This window comes from Jaculus jaculus, chromosome 8, assembly GCF_020740685.1.
Source record: "Jaculus jaculus isolate mJacJac1 chromosome 8, mJacJac1.mat.Y.cur, whole genome shotgun sequence".
Classification (NCBI taxonomy): Eukaryota; Metazoa; Chordata; class Mammalia; order Rodentia; family Dipodidae; genus Jaculus; species Jaculus jaculus.
Window position 1 is genome coordinate 4,266,939 of NC_059109.1, and position 23,881 is coordinate 4,290,819.

At 51.0% G+C, this 23,881-nt stretch overlaps 1 protein-coding gene across 1 annotated transcript; it reads right to left on the reverse strand.

Annotated features, from left to right (window-relative positions):
* Positions 1 to 466: 466 nt before the first annotated feature.
* Positions 467 to 21,103, reverse strand: Tulp1 (TUB like protein 1). The gene is made up of 14 exons (XM_045156082.1): positions 21,057 to 21,103; positions 20,905 to 20,956; positions 20,231 to 20,312; positions 19,299 to 19,468; positions 18,923 to 19,067; positions 15,684 to 15,779; positions 15,415 to 15,534; positions 14,541 to 14,671; positions 10,260 to 10,430; positions 10,057 to 10,169; positions 7,305 to 7,419; positions 7,133 to 7,231; positions 1,959 to 2,130; positions 467 to 600 (listed from the first exon to the last, which is right to left on the reverse strand). Exons 1-14 carry the CDS (start codon positions 21,101 to 21,103, stop codon positions 467 to 469), a joined length of 1,647 nt encoding a protein of 548 aa, XP_045012017.1.
* Between the last annotated feature and the right edge of the window lie 2,778 nt (positions 21,104 to 23,881).

Here is a 23,881-nt window from a genome sequence, read left to right on the forward strand (position 1 = left end):
GCTTGGTTTGCGCCAAGACGCGACTTTATTGAGGATGTGGGTCCTCGGACCCCGTTTCCCATCACCACCTCCATCCTACTAAGAGCCACCGCCCCCAGCTCCGGAGACCACCCCCCCCCCCCGCATCCAGCAAGGGGCCCGGAGGGGCTTCGAACTACTAACTGCGGCTCCAGGACAGGAAGTGACTGGGACGTGGGGGGGGGGCGAGGTGGGCAGCGGCCAGATGCGCAGCTCCCAAACCAGATGTTCTTCATCTCCTTTCGAGCCGCCCGTCTGAGCTCCTCGGCCTCGGCCAGTGCCAGGCTGGGGGTGGCGGCGCACGGAGGTCACCGAGAAGCAGTGAAGTGGTGAACACTCCCCCCCACGCCAACCAACACAAACAGCTAGGAGCTCTCGGTGGGGGCTGTGGAGGAGGGACCCTGCCACCTTCCACAGAAACCTGTCCTGGCGCAGAGGGGCCATGGGGTCACTCGCAGGCCAGCTTCCCATCGAAACTGGAGAGAGCGATGGCGAAGGCTTGCAGGGCGCACAGTGGGTATCGGTAGTCCAGCGTGAAGGCGTCCTCCGCCACACGGCCGAACTGGAGCACGATGTAGTCAGCTGTGGACACAGACCGCGTCGGGTGGTCCCAGAGAAACTCCCTCAACATGGGTGGGGGGGCTTTCCCCTTGCTCCCAAAGAGTCCCAACCCCCAGCCAGCCTCAGGCCATCTCCCCCTCCCTATCTCAGTCATCCAGCCCCACCTGTACTGGTCTGTCACTGCAAGTCCCCAGGGCAGAGGCCCTAGCTTATCTGCAGCCGCCCAGGGCCTGGCCACATCAGATCCTTAATCAAACAATACAGGACCCTGTCAAACTTGCCCAAGCTAGAACCCTTCAGTTTCAACTTCTCAGGTGTCTTTTGGCCCCATTCCTCTGTCCTGCTAAGCGAGAGGGGTGCATCCCAGGGACACAGCATGGGACTGGGGGGGCTGCCCAGTATTAACCCAACCCTGCAAGCAAGGATCCAGACTTCTTTGGGAGAGAACCCTGGTGGGGACCTCTCTTCCAAGCCTGGGTGAAGGGCATTTTCACATGTGCTCTGGTCACTGGGGAGGCAGAAGTAGGAGGATCACCATGAGTTTGAGGCCGTCCTGAGACTACACGGTGAATTCCAGGACAGCCTGGGCTAGAGACCCTACCTCAAAATATAAAAAATAAAAGGAGGGGGAGCTGGAGAAATGGCTTAGTGGTTAAGGCACTTCCATGCAATTCCCCAGGACCCACCCCTAAGCCAGATGCACAAGGTGGCACAGGCTTCTTGAGTTCGTTTGCAGCTGCTGGAGGCCCTGACATGCCCATTCTCTCTATATATTTAAATCTGCCTTTCTCTCTCTCTCTCTCAGTCTAATAAATAAATAAAAATAATTTTAAAAAGAAAAGAGCCCCCACACAAAAAAAGAAAAGAAATGTTTGATCTTACTGGGGCATGGTGGCACACGCCTTTAGTCTCAGCACTCAGGAGGCAGAGATAGGAGCATAGTGTGAATTTAAGGCCAGCCTGGGACTACAGAATGGGTGCCAGGTCAGCCTGGGCTAGAGTGAGACTCCACCTCAAAAAAACAGTAATAATAAGGGTTCTAATTCTACCTCTTACAAGTTGTGTGACCTTGGGTCCAGCACCCACAAGACACATGGTTTTCACACCCCAGCACCTCACACCTCCCTCACAGTGCCATCAGGAACATCCCAGCAACTACCCAAGGGCTCTGGTCAATGCGAGAACAAGAACCTGGAACCCTAACACTTCTGCTTGGAGTATCTGAGTCCTTGCCCCACCAGCCTGGTGTCAAGGCCCGTCAGAAGATGACCTTGCTGGATGGTCTGGTTCAAGGATGAAGTTAGTGTGTGTAGGGAAAGGGCCCGAAGGAGCTGGGCCTGGGGAGGCCTGGAGCAGCTTGGCCAGGCTCAGATACTCACCGTCATCCGCATGCACGATCTGGAAGTTCTTCACTGAGGCCTGGGTGACCCGGCCCTGGAAGTTGAGGGTGTAGGAGCCACTGTCTTCATTCCAGACGGGTGGCTTGTTATGTAGTTCAATGAGATTTTCCATCGTCTTGTTTTGCCAGCGTACCAACAGCCCATCGCTGGCCTGGGGTGCCCAAGAGAGGACAGTTGTAGGTGGCCAAGATCATTCAGGATTGACAGGGTGGAGGGCAGGATCTGGGTGGCATTCAGCCTAGACTGTGCACAGGAGGTGTCTGGCAGACCTGGCACCTTCGGGTCCTAGGCTCAGTGAGAATGGGATTTTTCTGAGGAACAGACAGCCCAGTGGAAGGCTGCAGGATGGAAAGTGGCAGCTGGCATCCATCGGGGGCTCTATGCCATTCATATTCTAGAACCTTCCAAGAGCTCCCAGTTAGGCTTGGGAAATGAACAGGAGACAGTGATCAAAAGTGTGTCTAGAGGCTGAAGAGATGGTTCAGTGGTTAGGACACATGCCTGCAAAGTCTAAGGACCTGGGTTTGATTCCCCAATACTCATGTAAAGCCAGATGCCCAAAGCAGCAAATGCATTTGGAGTTCATTTGCAGTGGCTAGAAGCCCTGGTGCCATTCTTTCTCTGTCTGTCTCTGTCTCTCTCTCTCATAAATAATTTCCGGGTGTGGTGGTGCATGCCTTTAATTTTAGCACTCGGGAGGCAGAGGTAGGAAGATCACCATGAGTTCGAGGCCACCCTGAAACTACATAGTGAATCCCAGGTCAGCCTGGGCTAGAGCAAGACCCTATCTCCAGGAAAAAAAGAAAAAAAGGTAAGAAAATGAGGACTGGAGAGATTTTTTAGCAATTAAGGTGCTTGCCTGTGAAGCCTAAGGACCCAGGTTTGATTCCAGTACCCATGTAAGCCAGATGTACAAGGTGGTATATGTGTCTGGAGTTTGTTTGCAGTGTCTAGAGGTCCTGGTGCACCCATTCTCTCTAAATATATATGTCACCCTCTCTCAAGTAGATAAAAATAAATAAAATATTTTTTAAAATAAGAGCTTGCCTGGGCTAGAGTGAGACCCTACCTCAAAAAAACAAAAATAAATAAATAAGGGCTGGAGAGATCGTTTACCAGTTAAGGCGCTCGTCTGTGAAACCTAAGAATGCATGTTCAAATCTCCAAGTCCCACATAAGCCAGACACACAGTGATGTAAGCGCCAATGTCGCACATATGCACAAAAGGGCACATGCCTCTGGGTTCATCTGCAGTAGCTAAAGGCCCTGGAGCACCCATTCTCCCTCCCCCCCTCTCTCTCTGCCACTTTCTCTGTCTCTCTCAAATAAATTGAAAAAAAAAAATAATAATAGCCAGGCATGGTGGCACACACTGTTAATCCCAGCACTTGGGAGGCAGAGGTAGGAGAATTGCCATGAGTTCAAGGTCACCCTAAGACTACATAGTAAATTCCAGATTAGCCTGGGCTAGAACGAAACCTACCTGGAAAAACCAAAATAATGATGATGATGATGATGATGAAGAAGAAGAAGAAGAAGAAGAAGAATCAGAAGCCGGTGTGGTGGTCATGCAGTTAATCCCAGCACTTGGGAGGCAGAGGTAGGAGGATCACAGTGAGTTCGAGGCCACCCTGAGACTACATAGTGAATACCAGGTAAGCCTGAGCTAGAGTGAGACCCTACCTTGAAAAAAACAAAACAAAAAACAAACAAGCAAACAAAAACCAGAAAGAAAGAAATGAGAAGTGATAGTTGGGTTTGTACTCCGGTTGGGAGGTGAGTGTGGCCTGGCAGAGGAGGGAGCATGCCCATGGGCTCTGTCACTCCTGGCCTCTGCTCCTCGGCCTTGTTGGCCGGGTGAGTCCTGGATTTCAGAGATGGATGATTGGCATGTCCCATGCTCCTAGGAGACTGATGTCACTTTACTCATTTACAATGAAAAGTAATATCCCTGTCAGCTGCTCACACATCCTTCCAGGGAAGGAAAAGCTACAATGTCATCAGACGCCAGGCTGAGCCAAGGGGCACCGGCCTGGAGGCTGGCCTTTGGGGGTTCTGTGGGCCCCATAGTTGTCCCTTCTAGGCCTGGAATAAACACACATGGGCCGTTGTCTAGCTTCAGTCAGAACCAAGAGTCCAACTCAACGCGGCAGTGGTCAGAATACTGTAGGGGCTTGGCTAGCAGGCACAAGACCTGTGTTTGATTCCCAGAACACAGAAACCAGGCGTGGTGGCACCCGTATTTGACAGGTGAAGGCAGGAGGATCAGAAGTTCAAGGTCATCCTCGGCTACCTAGTAAATTCAAAGCAGCCTGGGATACATGAAATCCTATCTCAAATTTTTTTTTTTTTTTTTTTTTACTTTCTGCTTTTAAAAAATAAATACTTTGTCAGGTGCAGTGGCGCATGCCTTTAATCCCAGGATTTGGGAGGCAGAGGTAGGAGAATCACTGTGAGTCTGAGGCCACTCTGAGACTACATACTGAATTATAGCACAGCCTGGACTAGAGTGAAACACTACCTTGAAAAAAATTTTTTTGACATTTTTATTTATTTATTAGAGAAAGAAAGAGAGAAAATGAGCACACCAGGACCTCTAGCCAGTAGCAAACAAACTCCAGATACATGTGCCACCATGTATATCTGTCTTATGTGTGTGCTGAGGAATTGAAGCTGAGTCCTTAGGCTTTGCAGGCAAGTGCATTAAATGCTAAACCAGCTCTCTAACCCACTTTCCACTCTTTTTTTTGTTTGTTTGTTTGTTTTTGTTTTTGTTTTTGTTTTTCGAGGTAGGGTCTCACTCTGGCTCAGGCTGACCTGGAATTCACTATGTAGTCTCAGGGTGGCCTCGAACTCTCAGCGATCCTCCTACCTCTGCCTCCCAAGTGCTGAGATTAAAGGCGTGCACCACCATGTCCGGCTTTCCACTCTTTAAAAAAAAAAAAAAAAATTTACTTATTTATTTGAGAGAGAGAGAAAGAGGTAAATAGAGATAAAGAGAGAATGGGCGTGCCAGGGCCTCCAGCCACTGCAAACAAACTCCAGACACATGTGCCCCCCTTGTGCATCTGGCTTACATGGGTCCTGGAGAATCAAACCAGGATCCTTAGGCTTCTCAGGCAAATGCCTTAACTGCTAAGCCATTTCCCCAGCCCAACTTTCCACTCTTTACCAGATACTTGGGCTGTTCCAGACTGCTCTAAATTATTCAGCCCGTTGTGAGGGAAACTGAGGCACAGCGATGTTGATAGCATACCACCACTGTGGACAGTATCTAAGTCTGTCCCTTCCAGTGCAATGGCGGGCCAGTGAGAGTGAAGTGTTGCCGGAGTCAGATGGGAGGTAGGAAAGCTTCTTGGACCAGGTGACACACCCTAAACTGCGAACAGAACAGGTGACGAGTAAACTCGGGAGAGAATGCTGAGGAGAGCACTATCTCACAGAGCTACCTTCTTCCTTTCAAAGTCCTCCATAGGCACATTCCCCCCCCTCCCAGGTAGGGTCTCAGTCTAGCCCAGACTGACGTGAAATTCAGTATGTAGTCTCAGGGTGGCCGCGAACTCATGGCGATCCTCCTTCTGCCTCCCAAGTGCTGGGATTAAAGGTGTGCAATACTACACCCTGCCTTCCTTTTCTTTCCTTTTCCTTTCCTTTCCTTTCTTTTCTCTGCTCTTCCCTTCCTTTCTCCTTGATTCCCAGAACCCCAGCCCTCCTTCCTTCCTTCTTTCCTTTCTTTCTGTAACAGACTGGCCTTTCTCTCTCTCTCTCTGTGTGTGTGTGTGTGTGTGTGTGTGTGTGTGTGTGTGTGTGAGAGAGAGAGACACACACAGAGAGAGAGAGAGAGAGAGAGAGAGAGAGAGAGAGAAGGAGAGGGAGAAAATTGGCATGCCAGGGCCTCCAGCGACTGCAATTGAACTCCAGATACACGCCTGCCCCTTGTGGGCATGGGCGACCTTGCGGGCTTGCATCACTGTGCATCTGACTTCTGTGGAGCCTAGAGAGTAGAACATTTCTTTTCTTCCGTTGTGTGGCGAGTACATGCATGTGGAGGCCAGAGGCAGACATCAAGGGAGTCTTCCTCTATCACTTTCTTTTTATTTGTAATGTATATTTTACTGATTTATTTGTAAGCATAGAGAGGTAGAAGACAGAATGGGTACAGCAGGTCCTCCAGCCATTACAATGATGTCTAGATGCATGTACCACTTTGTGCATCGGGCTTTCCATGGGTGCTGGGGAGTCAAACCAGGGTCCTTAGGCTTTGGAGACAAGCACCTTAACTGATGAGCCATCAATCTCTCTCTCTCTCTCTTTTTTTTTTTTTTTTTTTTTTTTGGTTTTAAAGGCAGAGTCTCACTCTAGCCCAGGCTGACCTGGAATTCACTATGTAGTCTCAGAGTGGCCTGGAACTCACAGAGAACCTCTTACCTCCACCCCCCCAAGTGCTGGGATTAAAGGTGTGCTCCACCACGCCCGGCTGTCCACCACATTTGATACTGAAACCTGCATGATCTACTTGTCAGCTTCCTCCCTGTGTTCCACATCCTTTCCCCATGGCACTTACCACCTCCTATCATGCCCCACCGTTTTCCCATTTATCAATTACTGTCTGCTATCTGTCTCTGCCCACCAGCATGCCAGCTCTGTGCCAAGATGCACAACGTTTGTTTGAGAGAGTCTCGTGTAGGCCAGGCTGGCTTTGAACTCGCTATGAGCTGAGGTCGGCCTTGCACTCCAAATACTCCTGCCTCAGCCTCCCAAGGGCTGGGGTTCAGGCATGCCATCACCACGTCATACTCCTGCCTCAGCCTCCCGAGGGCTGGGTTCAGGCATGCCATCACCACGTCATACTCCTGCCTCAGCCTCCCAAGGGCTGGGGTTCAGGCATGCCATCACCACGTCATACTCCTGCCTCAGCCTCCCGAGGGCTGGGTTCAGGCATGCCATCACCACGTCTGGCTTGAAGACATGATTTGATGTAACCACAAGCAACTGAAGTCAATGACGCGAAACCCGAGTTCATTCCAGGAGTGGCTAGAATGAATCTGAGGTGATCATGCTAAGGGGACGTGACAGGGTCAGCCAAATTCCCTGCAGTGGGGGCACAGGGAGCGGGGCCTTCTGGGGACAGGGTCAGGAAGCTCAGGGCTCACATTTCGCGGCCGGATGGGGACCCTCTCGTTGTCGGAGCTCATGCCCGGAATGATGATGGTCATGCGTCGGGGCCCTCGGAAGCCCAGCACGTTGGTTTCCTGAGTGGGAGATGTGTGTTAGTGGGTGTCCTACCCGGAGAGGGCCTGGTGTAGGGGACAGTGGGCCTCTCACATAGATCACTGCTGCCAGCTCCTGGCGCAGGCTGGTCACGTCCGCGCCTCCACCGCCCCGTTGCGGGTTTTGCCCATTGTCGAAGACCGTGAAGCGATTCCCCAGGAGGTTAGACCTGTAGGTGGGGAGGAGCTGAGCCAGGGTAAAAGGCACCATGTCTCACCCCAAGGCCCTTCCCACAGCCTGGCAGTTCTGAGAGCCAGTGAGGATTATTTGGGATTAAGGAAACCAAGTCCCCTGATCCAGGCTTCCCTTCCCTTGCTACTGGGGAGGAGGTCTTTAAAAATTATTCTTGGGCTAGAGAGATGGTTTAGCCTGCAAAGCCTAAGGACCCAGGTTCAATTCTCCAGGACCCACGTAAGCTAGATGTTCAAGGTAGCACATGCGTCTGGACTTTGTTTGCAGTGGCTGAAGGCCCTGATGTGCCCATTGTTTCTCTGTCTAGCTTCTTCTTTCCCTCTATCTCTCTCAAATAAATAAGTATTAAATATTGAAAAAAATTATTGAGGGGCTGGAGAGATGGCTTAGTGGTTTAGGCACTTGCCTGCAAAGCCAAAGGACCCAAATTCAATTCCCCAGGACCCATGTAAAGCCAGTTGCACAAGGTGGCACACGCATCTGGAGTTCATTTGCAGTGGCTGGAGGCCTTGGCACACTCATTCTCAATCACTTCTCAAATAAAAAATAATATTTTTAAAAATTATTCTTGCCAGGTATGGTGGCACACGCCTTTAATCCCAGCACTCAGGAGGCAGAGGTAGGAGGACTGCTGTGAGTTTGAGGCCACCCTGAGACTCCATAGTGAATTGGAATTGGGCTAGAGTGAGACTGTACCTTGAAAATAATTTTTGTTTTAAATTCTTGCCAAGTATGGTAGTATACACCTTTAATACCAGTACTCAGGAGGTAAAAGGATCACTATGAGTTTGAGGCCACCCTGAGACTACATAGTGAATTCCAGCTCAGCCTGGGCTAGAGTTTTTCGAGGTAGGGTCTCACTCTAGTCCAGGCTGACCTGGAATCCACTATGTAGTCTCGGGGTGGCCCGGAACTCACATTGATCCTGCCTCCTAAATGCTGTGCAGCTCAGGTCTGCCTGGGTAGCGCAGGCTGCCCTTGAACTCTCCATCTTCTTACCTCAGCCATCCGAGTTGTTCTGAATTGCTGGGATTACAGGTGTATACCACTATACCTGGCTTGGGAGGTCTGGTGTGTGTGTGTGTTATTTTGTTTTCAGGCATTGTAGTCGTGCTTACCTGAGAGCTCATGCTGTAGCCTAGGGTGGCCTGGAGCTCCCAACAGTCCTCCTACCGCCACCTCCCAGATGCTGGGATTAAAGGTGTGAACTTTCACACCCAGCCTGGGAGGTCTTTTTGTGTGTATGGTGGGGGCCTGGGGGTATGGATTGAACCTGTCAACAAGCTCTGTAAGCAAGGACTTTTAAATGCTGAGCCGTCTTTCCAGCCTGGTCCCCTCTCCCAAGGTCTTTTTAAAACCTGTGTCTTTTAAAACATTTAAACAAGGACTGGGGATAGAGCTCAGTGGTAGAGCATTTGCTTGGCATGCCTGAGGCCCTAGGTTCAATCCCCAGTTTCACAAACAAAATCTTGCTGGGTGAGGCGGCTCACACCTTTAATCCCAGCACTTGGGAGGCAGAAGTAGGAGGATCACCATGAGTTTGAGGCCAGCCTGAGACTACAAAATGAATTCCAGGTCAGCCTGGGCTAGACTGAGACCCTACTTTTTTTTAAAAAATCTAATTAAATAAATAAAACATTCATATCTCAGCTCTATCTCCTCCAAGCTGGGTAGCCTTAAGCAAGTTCCCTAAACTCTCTGAGATCTCAACTTTCCACTTGTAAAACAGGCATAGCCAGTCCTCCCCTCATTTGGTTTGTAAGACTTTGCTACTGGGAAGTTGTTTAGAATGACGCTTGTGCATGGGTAGACCCTAGATAAACTTTGTTAAATACATAAGATAAGTAAGGCCTCACTGCTAATCATTCTCTCAGACTTAGCTGAGATGCTGCAGTAGGGCATGGTGGTGCACGCCTTTAATTCCAGCACTCAGGAGGCAGAGGTAGGAGGATCTCTATTGAGTTTGCGGTCGCTCTGAGACTACATAGTGAATTTCAGATCAGCCTGGCTAGAATGAGTCCCTGGCTCAAAAAAAAAAAAAAGGAACAAAAGAAAAAGAAAAAGGAAGAAAGAATGAAGAAAGGAAGAAGAAAGGAAGGGGTGAAAAAGCCGAGAATTAGCTGAAATGTGTGGGAAGTCATGTTGTCTTAGTTCATTCATCAGTAACTATTTCTTCTGGTTTTGTTTGTTTGAGGCAAAGTCCCACTATAACCCAGGCTGACCTGGAACTCACAGTCTCTTTTCAAGTTTTGGACAGGGTCTCAGATATCTCCTATGGCCATGGATGACCATGAACTCCAAATCCTTGGGCCTCCACCTCCCAAGCGCTGGAATTACAGACATGTGCCACCACGCCCTACAGTAAACCTTTTCCCAGTAGCCACTGAGTGCCTTTGAAAACCACAGCCAAGATAATTCTCTGGGATCCTGCTCGAGGCCAGGACCTCGGACCACACTGGGCACACCCCGAGAGAAGGGGAGGTGGGGGGTTCAGACATGCAGAACCCCAAAGCCCATGGAGCCATCTTAGCCAGATCCCCAGGTGGTCCATGCATGTCAGTGTGAGAAGCCCTGCGCTGGGGACAGAGATGTAAGGGTTCGGCCCAGCCCCCACCTCAGTTTTCCTATGAAATTCTCTCCACCCCGGGACAGGTTGGTGGGGTCGCTGGAGATGAGGTAGTTGGCCGTCTTGCTGCGTTTGCGCTTCCTGCCGGCCAGGAGGAACACCTGGGAAAAAGGGGGGCCGGAAGGGTGAAAAGAGGGATGCGGTGGGTTGTCCAGGGGCCCCGGGCTGGCCCCAGCGCCCCCTCTGCCCACCTTCTTCTCGGTGTCCAGGTGCAGGAAGTAGGTCGGGTACATGCCGCGGTCCATGCCCTTCTTGTCCCTCGTTAGCCGGCAGCGCACTGCCCGGCCCTGGGGCGCTGGTTGCAACACGAATTCCCGGGGTTCACCCACCTCCACGGGTGGAGACGGGGCTCTCTCCTCTTTCTACGTGGGTTGGGAGCGGGGAGAGTGCATCAGCTGGGACCTCCCACTCTGCAGGCCCCTGTCCTGTGCAGGGCAGACCACCACTCACCGCTTTCTGTAGGGAGAACAGAGCCGGCTCCAGTGCTGGGGGGCCTGGAAGCTGGGCCCCCTCCAGCCCTCACATTCCCAGCAGGCATGGGAACTCTCATTTATTATGACTGTTTAGCTTGGGGCCAAGAGCCCAGGCAGTCGGAGTTTAAATCCTGGGTCTACTACATTTGACTTGTTTTGTTTTGTTTTATTTGTGTTTTCAAGGTAGGGTCTCATTCTCGCCCAGGCTGACCTGGAATTTACTCTACAACCTCCAACTCACGAGATCCTCCTGAGTGCTGGGACTAAAGGCGTGAGCCGCCACACCGGGTGACACAGGATCTCTTGACACAGGTTCACTCACTGGCCTGGGACTCGCCAAGTAGGCTAGTCTATTTGACCAGCAGAGCCCCAGGGATCCACCTGTCTCTGCCTCCTCAGTGCTGAGATTACGATCTCATGCCTAGCTACTTTTTCTCTCTTTCTTTCTTTTTCTTGTTGTTATTTTATTTTTGAGGTAGGGTCTTACTGTAGCCCAGGCTGACCTGAAATTCACTACGTAGTCTCAGAGTGGCCTCCAGCTCACAGCAATCTCCTGAGTACTGGGATTAAAGGCGTGTACCACCACTCCAGCAAGAGAGATTAATTTTAATTGTTTTGGTTTTTCAAGGTAGGGTTTCATTCTAGCTCAGGCTGACCTGGAATTCACTATGGAGTCTCAGGGTGGCCTCAAACTCACAGTGATCCTTCTACCTCTGCCTCCCAAATGCTGGGATTAAAGGCGTGCACCACCATACCTGGTCACGTGATTAATTTTTAAAATGCTTATTTACTTTTTAAATTTTATTTATTTATTTATTTGTAGGCAGAGAGAGAAGAGAGAGATTGAGAGAGAGAGGGTGAGAATGGGCTCACCAGGGCCTCTACCCACTGCAAATGAACTCCAGGCACATGTGCCACTTTATGCATCTGACCTTTCATGGATACTGGGGAATCAAACCCAGGTCATTAGGCTTTGCAGGCCAGTGACTTAACCTCTGAGCCATCTCTCCAGCCCAATATTTACTGATTGGGAGAGGAGAGAAAGAGAGTGAGCATTCCAGGGCCTCTTGCTGCTACAAACAATCTCCAGACACATGTGCCACTAGTGCATCTGGCTTCATAGGGGTACTGGGGAATTGAACCTAGGCCATTTTAGGCTTTGCAGGTAAGCACTTTTAACTACTGAGCCATCTCCCAGCCCCTGGTTACTCTTTTGTTTTGTTTTGCTTTTCTGGGGTGGGGTCTCACTTTAGTCCCGGCTGGCCTGGAACTCTCGCTATGTAGCTCCAGGCTGGCCTCAAACTCACTGCAATACTCCTACTTCTGCCTTCTAAATGCTGGGATTAAAGACGTGCACCACCACACCAGTCTCCCTGACTACTTTTTTTTTTTTTAACCTATTTATTTGCAAGGGGAGAGAGTGGGAGAGAGGAGACAGACAGTAAGAGAATGGGTACGCCTTGTGCTTACGTGTTTACTGGGGAGTCGAACCTGGGTCCTTTGGCTTTGAAGGCAAGTGCCTTAACTGTTAAGCCATCTCTCCAGCCCCTCCCTGTCTATTTTTACATGGGTTCAGGGATTGAACTAAGGTCCTTATGTTTGCACAGCAAGCAGCTTACTCTGTGAGCTCTCTCCCTTCCCTGTTACTAGATTTCTGAGCCTCAGAAACTGGATAGGACTACACATTTGTTTGAAGTTTTGGGGTGACTTGTTACATAGCAAGATACAACTGACCCACAAATACTTGAATAGACTTGCTCTTGCTCTTTGAGAATTTCCTCATAACACTTTGCTTAAGGTGGACCCCAGGGTGACCACCACAGCCCCGTCTGATCGCAGAGCCACTGCCCTTTGCCCTGGCGTCCTATCTCACAGGAGGAGCGCAGGGATTCGTGGAAGCCCATCAGGAGAGAAAGGCCTGCCGGGCTGGGGAACTTTGCAGTGCTGGAGGCTTCGAAGCCGGCTGTGAGCCTGTGGGTCCACCATTATTGCCGGGGGTAGTTTGTCACTGTGTGTGAGGTAAGGGACAGCCCCAGGGCCTCGGTCAAGGGACAAATGACCATCTCGTCCACTCTAGCCTGCTCCTGAAGAAACTTAGGAAATACAAGACTATGTTTGGAATGTGATGGGGGGGTGGGGAACCAGAGCTTATACAAACTCTTCCACAACTGGGAATTTCAAGGGCCAACTGTGTTGAAGTCTGGCCCTCCTGAGAGATAACAAACTGATGGTTCAGTGTATACACCAGCGTCGGGTGATCTTGGTTAGTGTGAATCAGTCTCCCGTGCCTGGCGCTCCCGCAGTAACTAACAAACCCATAGGGCTCGGGCCAGCGCCTGTCCTTGCACCCTGCTCTGCTGCTGGGAACCTGTTTCAGCCGGGCCTCCCTGTCCTTCTCACACCAGCTCGGGTGTGTTGGTGCCCAGTCCTGTTTGTGGATAGGGACAATATTCAAAATACTTAGCAGCGCGTCCTGCCCATGGAGAATGCCCGGTCTGAATGGACACTGGTGGGAGGCAGGTTAGGGAGAGCCAGGGAGACCCTCGGGCAGCCTGTCCGCCTTCACCTCCCAAGCGCTGGGATCATAGGTGCTCGACACCACACCCGGCTCATGCCTGGGATCAAACCCAGGGCTTCATGGGTACTAGGCAAGCACTCATCCCACTGAGCTGTGGCGGCTGGGTGGGGGTTGACTAACTGCTCAGTTGTAGGGGTATTGGAGGATCTAGGTGGTGAATTTGGAGTCGTGAAGTGCAAGTATTTTAATAGCTGGTCCACTTAGCTGACTACTGGCTCCTCACTTCACTCAGGAGTGTAATATATGCCCTTTGGGAGCCAGGTGGCTCACGCCTGTGATCCCAGCAATCAGGAGGCAGAGGCAGGTGAATCTTGAGTTCCAGGCCAGCCTAGGCTACATAGTAAGACCTTGTCTCAAATAAACCAAATAGGGCTGGAGAGATGGCTCAGTGGTGGTCAAGGTGCTTGCCTGAAAAACTTAACAACCCTGGCTTGATTCCCCAGGACCCACAAAAATCAGATGCACAAGGTGGTGTGCACATCTGGAGTTTGTTTGCAGTGGCTGGAGGCCCTGGTACACCCATTTTCTCTCTCTTCTCCATGCAAATGAATAAATAATTTTTTTTAAAAAGCAACCAAATAAATAAATTAATTAAAAATAACTAAAAGTGGGCTAGAGATATGGCTTAGTGGTTAAGGTGCTTTCCCGCAAAGCCAAAGGACCCAGGTTTGATTCCCCAGGAGCCACGTCATCCAGATGCACAAGATGGTGCATACATCTGGAGCTTGTTTGCAGTGGTGGAAGTCCTGGTGCACCCATTCTCCTCCCCCACCCCCTGCTCTCCCTCTGTATGACTCTTCCTCTCTCAAATAAATAAATTAAATTAAATTAAAATGTTAGCTGGGAGCTGGGCATGGTGGCACATGCCTTTAATCCCAACACTTGGGAGGCAAAGGTAGGTGGGTTGCTGTGAGTTGGAGGTCACCCTAAGATCATATAGTGAATTCCAAGTCAGCCTGGGCTAGAGAGCGAGACCCTACCTTGAAAAACCAAAGTAAATAAATAAAATTAAAAATGCTTACAAAATATATAAAATACACTAATGTTAAAACAAAACTAAAAGTGTCCCTCTGTCTGTGTGCTGCATTTCTCTGGTGTATTAACAAGTGTCTCTTCAAGAGGGAGCTGTGGGAACATTCCAGTAGCGACTGATGGTTACATTGCAGAAGGGAGATCTCTATACCAGAAGGCTGTGTTCCCATAAACATGGTGAATTTTGCCTTTGCACTCTGTCACAGAGGGAAGAGTGATGGCCCTAACCCTCAGGAGCCCAGGCCCACAAGGCTCTGAGGCCAGTCATCCAAGTGCGGGGACCCAGCCACCTGCCCCTGGGGCTCACGACCAAGCGCAGGGACCCAGCCACCTGCCCCTGGGGGTCATGACCAAGCGCGGGGACCCAGCCACCTGCCCCTGGGGGTCACAACCTTTTTGCCTTTTTTCTTTGCTTTGCCTTTCTGGTTGCTGTTCTTGGTCACCGAAGATGCCTCTTCCTCCTCCTCTTCCTCCTCTTCCTCCTCGTCCTTCCTCTCTTCCTCTGAGCCCTTGGGGACAGCTGAGCATGGAAGGGGAAAGGCTGTGGACTCCTCACCTTAGCTGGCCAGGTGTTTCTAACACCCAGGTCTTCCTTGGTCCCTCCATACACACACACACATACACACACACACACACACACACACACACGTCAACTTTGGGGCTGGAGAGATGGCTTAGTTAAGGCACTTGTCTGCAAAGACTGAGGACCCAGGTTCAATTCTCCAGTATCCATGTAAGCCGGATGCATAAAGTGGCACTTGCATCTGGAGTTCATTTGCAGTGGCTGGAGGATCTGGCATGTCCATTCCCCCAACCCCCTCTGGCTATATAGCTACCTGCTTCTTTTTTTTTTTTTTTTGGTTTTTTGAGGCAGGAGGTAGGGTCTCACTCTAGCCCAGGCTGACCTGGAATTCACTATGCAATCTCAGGGTGGCCTCGAACTCACAGCGATCCTCCTACCTCTTCCTCCCAAGTGCTGGGACTAAAGGCGTGCGCCACCACACCCGGCTTTTTTTATTTTCCCCCCTCTCTCTCTCATAAATAAATAAAATATAAACAAAAAGGTCAACTTTGCATGTTACAGCCAGAGTCTCAGAAAAGCTAAGACATTGGCCTGGACCTACACAGCATTCGGAGCAGGGAAATCAAGATGCCCCATGTTGTCTGACCCTCAAACCCATGTCTCACCTTGCACTGCACCCACACAACGTTTGGGTTCCCAGCACCCCTCTCCAGAACCACCTCCTGACCCCAGGGACCCACCTTTTTTCTTCACGGCCTTCTCAGCCGGGCTGCCTTCCCCAACCAGAAACATGGATGCCGGGATCTTCTTCCCTACCCTGGTTGGACTTCCCGAGGGCTCTTTGCTGGCCTCTCCTGCCCCTGTGGTGAGGAAGCGGAGGGGTCACGATACCATCACATTGGGAGTCCCCCCTTCTTTCATAGCTTTGTCACCTCCCCTGCAGTGAGGAAGTGAGAGGGGTCGCAATCTCATCACATTTGGGGTCCCCGGTCCTCCCTCCCTGACTCACCTTTCTTCTTTGCCTGTCTTGTCTTGGTCCCCTCTCCTGCTTCTTTTTTCTTGCTTCTAAGGGGCTTCCGGGGGAGATCAGGGCTTCCCAGGTCCCCTGGGAGTGGGAGATAGGAGGTGAGGGTCAGGCAAGAAAGGAGCCCCCTAAGTCTGAGGGTCACTTTTTAACCCTCCATCCTGCCTCAGTCTCCAGGAAGGTTGTCTGTCAGGAGCCACCAAGCTTGCCTTCTAGTGGTCTTGTGTTCATTCCTCCTGAGACCACAAAAGCACTGGTCACTGGTCCCAACCTAGGAACGTCCCTGGTAGTTCAGGGGTCGAGGGCTTGCCTGGTATGTACCAGGCCCTGGGATCAGTCCTTAGTAGTTACACACACCCACAAAAAAAAAAAAAAAAAAAAAAAAAAGCCAACGGATGGCTTAGCATTTAAGGCACTTGCCTGCAAAGCCTAGGGACCCAGGTTTGATTCCCCAGTATTCACATAAGCCAGATGTGCAAGGTAGCACCTGCCTCTGGAGTTCTTCTGCAGTGGCTGGAGGCCCTGGTGCGCCCATTCTCTCTCTCTTTCTCATTCTACCTGCCTTTTTTCTCTCTCAAATAAATAAATAAAATATTTAGAAAAAGAAACAAGCCAAACAACAAAAATAGAAGCTTAGGTGGCTGGAGAGATGGCTTAGTGGTTCAGGCGTTTGTCTGCAAAGTCAAAAAAATCCAGGTTTGATTTCTCAGGACCCATGTAAGCCAGATGCACAAGGTGGCGCGTGCATCTGGAGTTCATCTGCAGTGGCTGGAGGCCCTGGCGCACCCATGTACCCATTATCGCTCTCACTCTCTTTCTCTCTCTATCAAATAATATATATAACCATCTCTCTCTCTACATATATATCAAATAAATTATGTTATTTATTTAGGGCTGGAGAGAGGGCACAGCAGTTAAGATGCTTGCTTACAAAGCCTGATGACCCAGGCGTTTATTTCCCCAACCCCACCCACCTAAAGCCAGATGCACAAAGTAATGCATGTGTCTAAAACTCTCTCTCTACAGTTTGTTTGCTGTGGCTAGAGGCCCCTGTATTCCCATTCTCTCTCTCTCTACCTCTTTTACTCTCTCTCTCAAATAAATTAATTAAGTTAAATATATTTTTCAAATTCCTTAAAGAAAATAGCCAGGCGTGTTGGCACACGGTTTTAATCCCAGCACTCGTCCAGGTCAGCCTGAGCTAGAGTGAAACCCTACCTCAAAAAAAAAAAAAAAAAAATCTTTAAAAAAAATAGAGGCTTGAGCCGGGCGTGGTGGCGCACGCCTTTAATCCCAGCACCTGGGAGGCAGAGGTAGGAGGATATCAACGTGAGTTCGAGGCCATCCTGAGACTCCATAGTGAGTTCTAGGTCAGCTTGGGCTGGAGTGAGACCCTTCCTCAAAAAACCAAAAAAAAAAAAAAAAAAAAAAAAAAAAAAAGCTTGCTGGGCGTGGTGACACATGCCTTTAATCCCAGCACACAAGAGGCAGAGGTTGGAGTATCGCTGTGAGTTTGAGGCCAGCCTGAGACTATATAGTGAATTCCAGGTCAGTCTGGACTAGAGTAAGACCCTACCTCAAAAAAAAACCAAAATGCTGGAGATACGGTTTAGCAGTTAAGGCGCAACTGGCAAAGCCAAAAGACCCATTTGATTCCCTACCGCACACACAAAGCCACAAGGTGGCGCATGCATTGGGAGTTTGTCTGCAGTGGCTAGAGACCCTGGCACACCCATTCTCTCTCTATCTGCCTCTCTCTAATAAATTAAACAAATAAATAAAATATTAAAAAAAAACAAAAATAGAAGCTTAATGAACAGATAGGTACCACACAAGTGAGTGAATGAACGATTGGATGTGTGCGTGTTGGCCCTTCCGCCCCTGGTCTCGTTCAGAACTGCTGGCTCCACTCCCAGCACTCTTTCCCACCATGCCTGCCTCGATTTCCTTCTACCATAATAGATTTTATAAGAATTATAACAGGTCAGGTGTGGTGGTGCACACCTTGAGTCCCAGCATTCGGGAGAAGAGGTAGGAGGATCGCTGTGAGTTCAAGGCCAGCCTGAGACTACATAGTGAATTACAGGTCAGCCTGGGTTAGAGCAAGGAGACCCTACCTTGACAAACATTTTTTTTTCTTTTTTGGATTTTGGAGGTAGTGTTAATAATAAATAATAAAAAAGAGCTGGGCATGGTTACACACACCCTTAGTCCAGCACTTGGGAGGCAGAGGTAGGAGGACTGCCATGAGTTCAAGGCCACCTGAGATTCCATAGTGAATTCCAGGTCAGCCTGGGCTAGAATGAGACCCTACCTCAAAAAACCAAACAAAAAAATAATGATAAAATGAAATAATTTTAAAAGTACTATAACAGTAATTCATATTTAGTCAAAACTAAAATCACAAGGAAGGACTGTAGAGGTGACTTAGTGGTTAAGGCTCTTGCCTGTGAAGCCTGAGGACCCATGTTTGACTCTCTAGGTCCCACATAAGCCAGATGCACAGTGATGCACACGTGCAAGGTCGCACATGCACACAAGGGGGCACACATGTCTGGAGTTCGATTACAGGGGCTGGAGGCTCTGCCGTGCCAATTCTCTCTCTCTCTCTCTCTTTTGCTCTCCCTCCCTTTCATAAAAAAAGGAGGACAGTCTGTTGGGCTTGTCTCAAAAAAATTTTTTTTTTTTTTAAATTTTAAATCACAATGAAAACTAAAGTCCTCGGGCTGGAGAGATGGCTTAGCAGTTACGCGCTTGCCTGTGAAGCCTAAGGACCCCGGTTGGAGGCTCGGTTCCCCATGTCCCACGTTAGCCAGATGCACAAGGGGGCGCACGCGTCTGGAGTTCGTTTGCAGAGGCTGGAAGCCCTGGTGCGCCCATTCTCTCTCTCTCCCTCTATCTGTCTTTCTCCCTGTGTCTGTCGCTTCAAATAAATAAATAAATAATTAAAAAAAAAAAAGAAAAGAAAACTAAAGTCCTCTCTTGGAAGAGCACCTGGGCCGTGTGTGTGTGAGTGAGTGTGTGTGTGTGTGTTTCTGTCAAGGGGTGCACATACTAATCCTCCTTAAGGCCCATAAGAGGGAAGAAGTGATCAGTGGGTCAGAGGAAGACCCTTTCTCACAAGGCTTTGGGGGCTCATCCCTCTGTGTGAGGAAGCCTCCCCGCCCCTGGTGCCCCTGGTGGCACTCCCTCTACCCCCCTGCCTGCCCGCCCCCAGCGCCCACCTTTTGCTCCCTGGGCCTTGGTCTTTCTCTCCTTCTCCCTTAGTGGTTTCTTGATGGGCTGAGGGGTTTTCTCTTTCTTTTCCTCCTCCTCCTCCTCATCTTCCTCATCCAGGTCACCCTCTTCCTCCTCTGTGGGTAGAACATCCTCCAATGGGGCCCGTAGTGACCCCAGCCCTGGCGGATTGCTGGGAAGAGGAGGAAGGTGGCCTCCCTCTGGACCAGGGGTCCTTCCAGCTCCTTTCTGCGCAGTGTTCTGCGGTGGGACACAGCCCACTCTGGGACCCCTCTGCAGACCCTTCTGTCTCCCCTGTCACCCTCCCTTCCCGGCATCCACGGAGCTCTTGGATTGCGGGGTGACACCTGTGCTCCCCAGCACCCTCTGGCCTCGCTCACTGTGTCCAGCGTCTGGGGCTCGAGCGACCAGGAAGGTTTCCCTGGGGTCGCGCTTCTTAGCCTCGGGGTCCCGCAGGAACTTGGCGTAGACCGGGTTGGCCTCGGAGGTGGGCTCAGCGGCGGGGGTCTCCCCACGAGGCTTCCTGCGTCCCGCTGGGCCAGACGTGGGGTTCAGGCGCTGCCCCCATCCCTCCCCTGGGATGCCGGGACCTTTCCTACCGCCCGCAACCCTGCCCCCATTCCCCACCCCTGCCCTCCATCCCCCACCCCTGCCCTCCATCCTGCACCCCTGCCCTCCATCCCGCACCCCCTGCCCTCGATCCCCCGCCCCTGCCCTCCATCCCGCACCCTGCTCCCCATTCCCCACCCCCGCCCTCCATCCCGCACCCCCTGCCCCCCACTCCCCACCCCTGCCCTCCATCCCGCACCCCTGCCCTCGATCCCCCACCCCTGCCCTCCATCCCGCACCCCCTGCCCCCCACTCCCGCACCCCTGCCCTCGATCCCCCGCCCCTGCCCTCCATCCCGCACCCCTGCCCTCGATCCCCCGCCCCTGCCCTCCATCCCGCACCCCTGCCCTCGATCCCCCACCCCTGCCCTCCATCCCGCACCCCCTGCCCCCCACTCCCGCACCCCTGCCCTCGATCCCCCGCCCCTGCCCTCCATCCCGCACCCCTGCCCTCGATCCCCCGCCCCTGCCCTCCATCCCGCACCCCTGCCCTCGATCCCCCACCCCTGCCCTCCATCCCGCACCCCCTGCCCCCCACTCCCGCACCCCTGCCCTCGATCCCCCGCCCCTGCCCTCCATCCCGCACCCCTGCCCTCGATCCCCCGCCCCTGCCCTCCATCCCGCACCCCCATCTCCCGGGAGGACGCGCACTCAGCATCCCGGCCCCGCTGCGGTACTCCAGCCCACCTCCAGCTCTGCGGGGCTTGGACCCCGGGGACTTGGGGGTGTCAGATTTCTTCTTCTTCAACTTCTGTCCCAAGGCAGGTCGCTACGAATGGGGGGGGGGCGGGTAAGGGAAGGGGGAAGAAACAAAGAGGGGACCCGAGGGTTCCCATCCCCCTCTAATCTCCTTGAGCCTTCAGAAATAGCCTGGGATTATCCCCAGGGGCGTTGAAGGCCCCCCTTTTTCTTCTTTTCCTTTTAACTTTTTTTTTTTTTTTTTTCCAGGTAGGGTCTCACTCTAGCCCAGGCTGACCTGGAATTCACTATGGAGTCTCAGGGTGGCCTCGAACTCACATCCTTTTAATTTTTTATTGACAGCGTCCATAAGTAGAGACAAGAAACCATGATAATTCCTACCTCACCCCCATCCTCCCCCTCCAATCCATGCTTCATTGAAGTCTTGGGGTGTCAAGCAAAAAAAAAAAAAAATCCCTTTACACGCATCGTGGCCACTTCCAAGACTCAGAGCCCCTCACACCCCTTTGGGTACCCCATGTCCTTAATCCCTCCTTTCCTGCCCCAAACCTCTCAGGCACACAGCTGCAGACCCCGGTGGGGAGACCCGGCCCCTGCAGCCCCCTACCCCGTGCACACAGGTGGGTCGTCTTGGCGTCTCCTCTGCAAGGGAGGTGACCTACCTGCTTGGGGAGACCCTGGACCTCCAGGCTGGATCCCTCCTCCTCAAGCCCGCTGAGGGTGGAAAAGAATCAGACGGTCGGTGTCTCCCTCCGCCCCGGTTCCCTGCCCTGCTCCGGGTCCTGGGGCGCGGGGGCGCAGCGTGGGCTCTCACCTGTCGGAGGCCCACACCTCGCGGAGGGTCTCGCTCTGCAGGGGCATGGCGCCTGCTTCTGAGCACACCTTGCTCCGCGCCCCGAGGCTCCGGCCTCCCCGCCCCCCGCTAATCTCAGCTGAGCTTCACCCCACCCCAGCTACTTGGGGTGGAGGCCTCACGGCCCTTGGAAACACCTGTCACCTGCAGGGACCCTCTGACCTAGGGACCCGCACACTGAGTAGACAATCCAGGCCCTCAGTTCTCTGAAGGGGACACCCCACGACTAAAAGACAGGTGAGGAACTAGCTCCCTAAACCCAGGCACTTTGCCTTGCCAGTGCCCTTTAACATGTCCCCCGTGAGATAAGATTGACTGGACATAGCCGGGCGTGGGGGCGCACGCTTTTAATCCCAGCATTCAGGAGGCAGACGTAGGAGGATCGCCATGAGTTCAAGGCCACCCTGAGACTACAGAGTTAATTCCAGGTAAGCCTGGCCCAGAGTGAGACCCTACCTCAAAAAAAAAAAAAAAAAAATTGACTGGACAGGATCCTGGGCTTATGTTTTTCATAATTCCATGAATGTAACTCATTTGTATTTTTCATAAAACTTATTGTGGTGGTTTGATTCAGGTGTCCCCCATAAACTTAGGTGTTCTGAATGCTAGGTTCCCAGCTGATGGAGATTTGGGAATTAACGCCTCCTGGAGAGAGTGTATTGTTGGGGGCGGGCTTATGGGTGTTATAGCCAGTTTCCCCTTGCCAGTGTTGGGCACACCCTCCTATTGCTGTGGTCCATCTTATGTTGGCCAGAGGGTGATGTCCACCTTCTGCTCATGCCATTGGTTTCCCCTGCCATTGTGAAGCTTCCCCTCGAGCCTGTAAGCCAAAATAAACCTCTTTTTCCCACAAGCTGCTCTTGGTTGGGTGATTTCTACCAGCAATGCAAACCGGACTGCAACACTTATTTATTTTATCTTATTTTATTTTTTGATTTTCAAGGTAGGGTCTCACTCTAGCCCAGACTGACCTCAAATTCACTATGTAGTCTCAGGGTGGCCTCGAACTCATGGTGATACCCTTTCTACCTCTGTCTCCTGAGTGCTGGGATTAAAGGCATGCACCACCACATCCAGCTTGAACTCCCCACCCTTTTTTGCAAAAATATATTTTATTTATTTGTTTATTTATTTGAGAGAGAGAAAGAGCTAGAGAGAAAGAAAGAGGGAGAGTGAGTAAGTGAGTGAGTGAGTGAGAATGGGTGCGCCAGGGCCTTCAGCCACTGCAAACAAACTCCAGATGTATGCGCCCCCTTGTGCATCTGGCTAAAGTGGGTCCTGGAGAATTGAACTGGGATGCTTTGTACTCAGGAGGCAGAGAGGCAGGAGGATTGTTGGGTGTTTGAGGTCAGCCTGGTCTACATAAAAGGACCCTGTCTTAAAAATAAAATAAGGACTGGAGAGATGGCTTAACAGTTAAGGCACTTGCCTGCAAAGCCAAATCACCCAGGTTTAATTCCTTAGCACTCATGTAAACCAGATGCACAAAGTAGAGCATGTGTCTGGAGTTCATTTGCAGTGGCTGAGGGCCCTGGTGTGCCCATTCTCTCTCTTTCTTCCTTTCTCTCTCAAATAAATCAAAATGAAAGAATTAAAAAACTAAAATGGGCAATAAATGAGTAAAGTAAAAATTTATGCATAGGGCTGGGGAGATGACTCACTGGTTAAGGACATTGCTTGCAAAGGGTAGCCTGGTGGTACAGTGAGTTTCAGGTCAGCCTGGGCAAGAATCAGACTCTGTCTTACAAAAAAAAAAAAAAAAAAAGTTTGCCAGGCGTGGTGGTGCATGGCTTTAATCCCAGCACTCAGGAGGCAGAGGTAGGAGGATTGCCATGAATTCAAGGCCACCCTGAGACTACATAGTGAATCCCAGGCCAGCCTGGGCCAGAGTAACTACCTTGAAAAACCAAAAAAAAAAAAAAAAAAAAAGTTTCATTTTTTAAAATCTACAGAGGGGTGAGGTCATGTGTTTAATGACACTCACTTCCATACAGACTAAAAGGAACACAAGAAAATGTCAGACACATAGTAGGTGCTTTGTCGATGGTGTGACTCTACTAGACACCAGCTGTGTTCTTTGGAGAAGTTAACGAACCTCTCAGAGACATGCAGGCGTGCTTCGAGAACCAACTGGGGTCACTGGGAAAACTCCATCTTCTGAAAGTGGATTTAATTTTAATTTTAGAAAGCAGCAGAAATTCACATGAAATTGAATCTGGTGACTAATGCCAATGATCTGTTGAGAAACGTCCTTCTAAGTTCAAAACAAGGTGTAATTATAGAGCCAGCCTGTTTGTCCTGTGGCCTGGAGTCCAGGAGGCAGATCAAAGGAAGTGGAGCTTATCTGTGCTCCCAACCTGACTCTTGTCCCTGCGATGGGCACTCTGTTTAGCCAGATCTTGACTTGCAACCCTAAAGTCACCCCTGACCCAAACTTTAGCATTTACAGGCCTGCGCCCCCTCTCTACACCCGGGAGCCCCCATCAACCTCAGGACTCTAAACTTCTCTGAGCATCCTCCGGGGACAAAAAAAACACAACCACATTCAAAGGGTAGAAATCTTGAATCCAAAACAGGGGTGGTGGCGCACACCTATAATCTCAACACTCTGGAGGCTGAGGCAGGCGGATTGCCATGAGTTCAAGGCCAGCTACAAATAAAGTCCAAATGTATGCATCTGGCTTTTTTGTTGTTGTTGTTGTTTATTTTTATTTATTTATTTGAGAGTGACAAAGAGGCAGATAGAGAGAGAGAGAGAGAGAGAGAATGGGCACGCCAGGGTCTCC

Excerpts from the sequence above, each read along its gene's own strand:
- Tulp1 (XM_045156082.1), bottom strand. The coding sequence starts at position 21,103 with ATGCCCCTGCAGAGCGAGACCCTCCGCGAGGTGTGGGCCTCCGACAG. Across the intron at positions 20,313-20,904 it reads TCCAGGGTCTCCCCAAGCAG|CGACCTGCCTTGGGACAGAA; the intron begins GTAGGTCACCTC and ends CCCCATTCGTAG. Across the intron at positions 15,535-15,683 it reads AAGACAGGCAAAGAAGAAAG|GGGCAGGAGAGGCCAGCAAA; the intron begins GTGAGTCAGGGA and ends TCCTCACCACAG.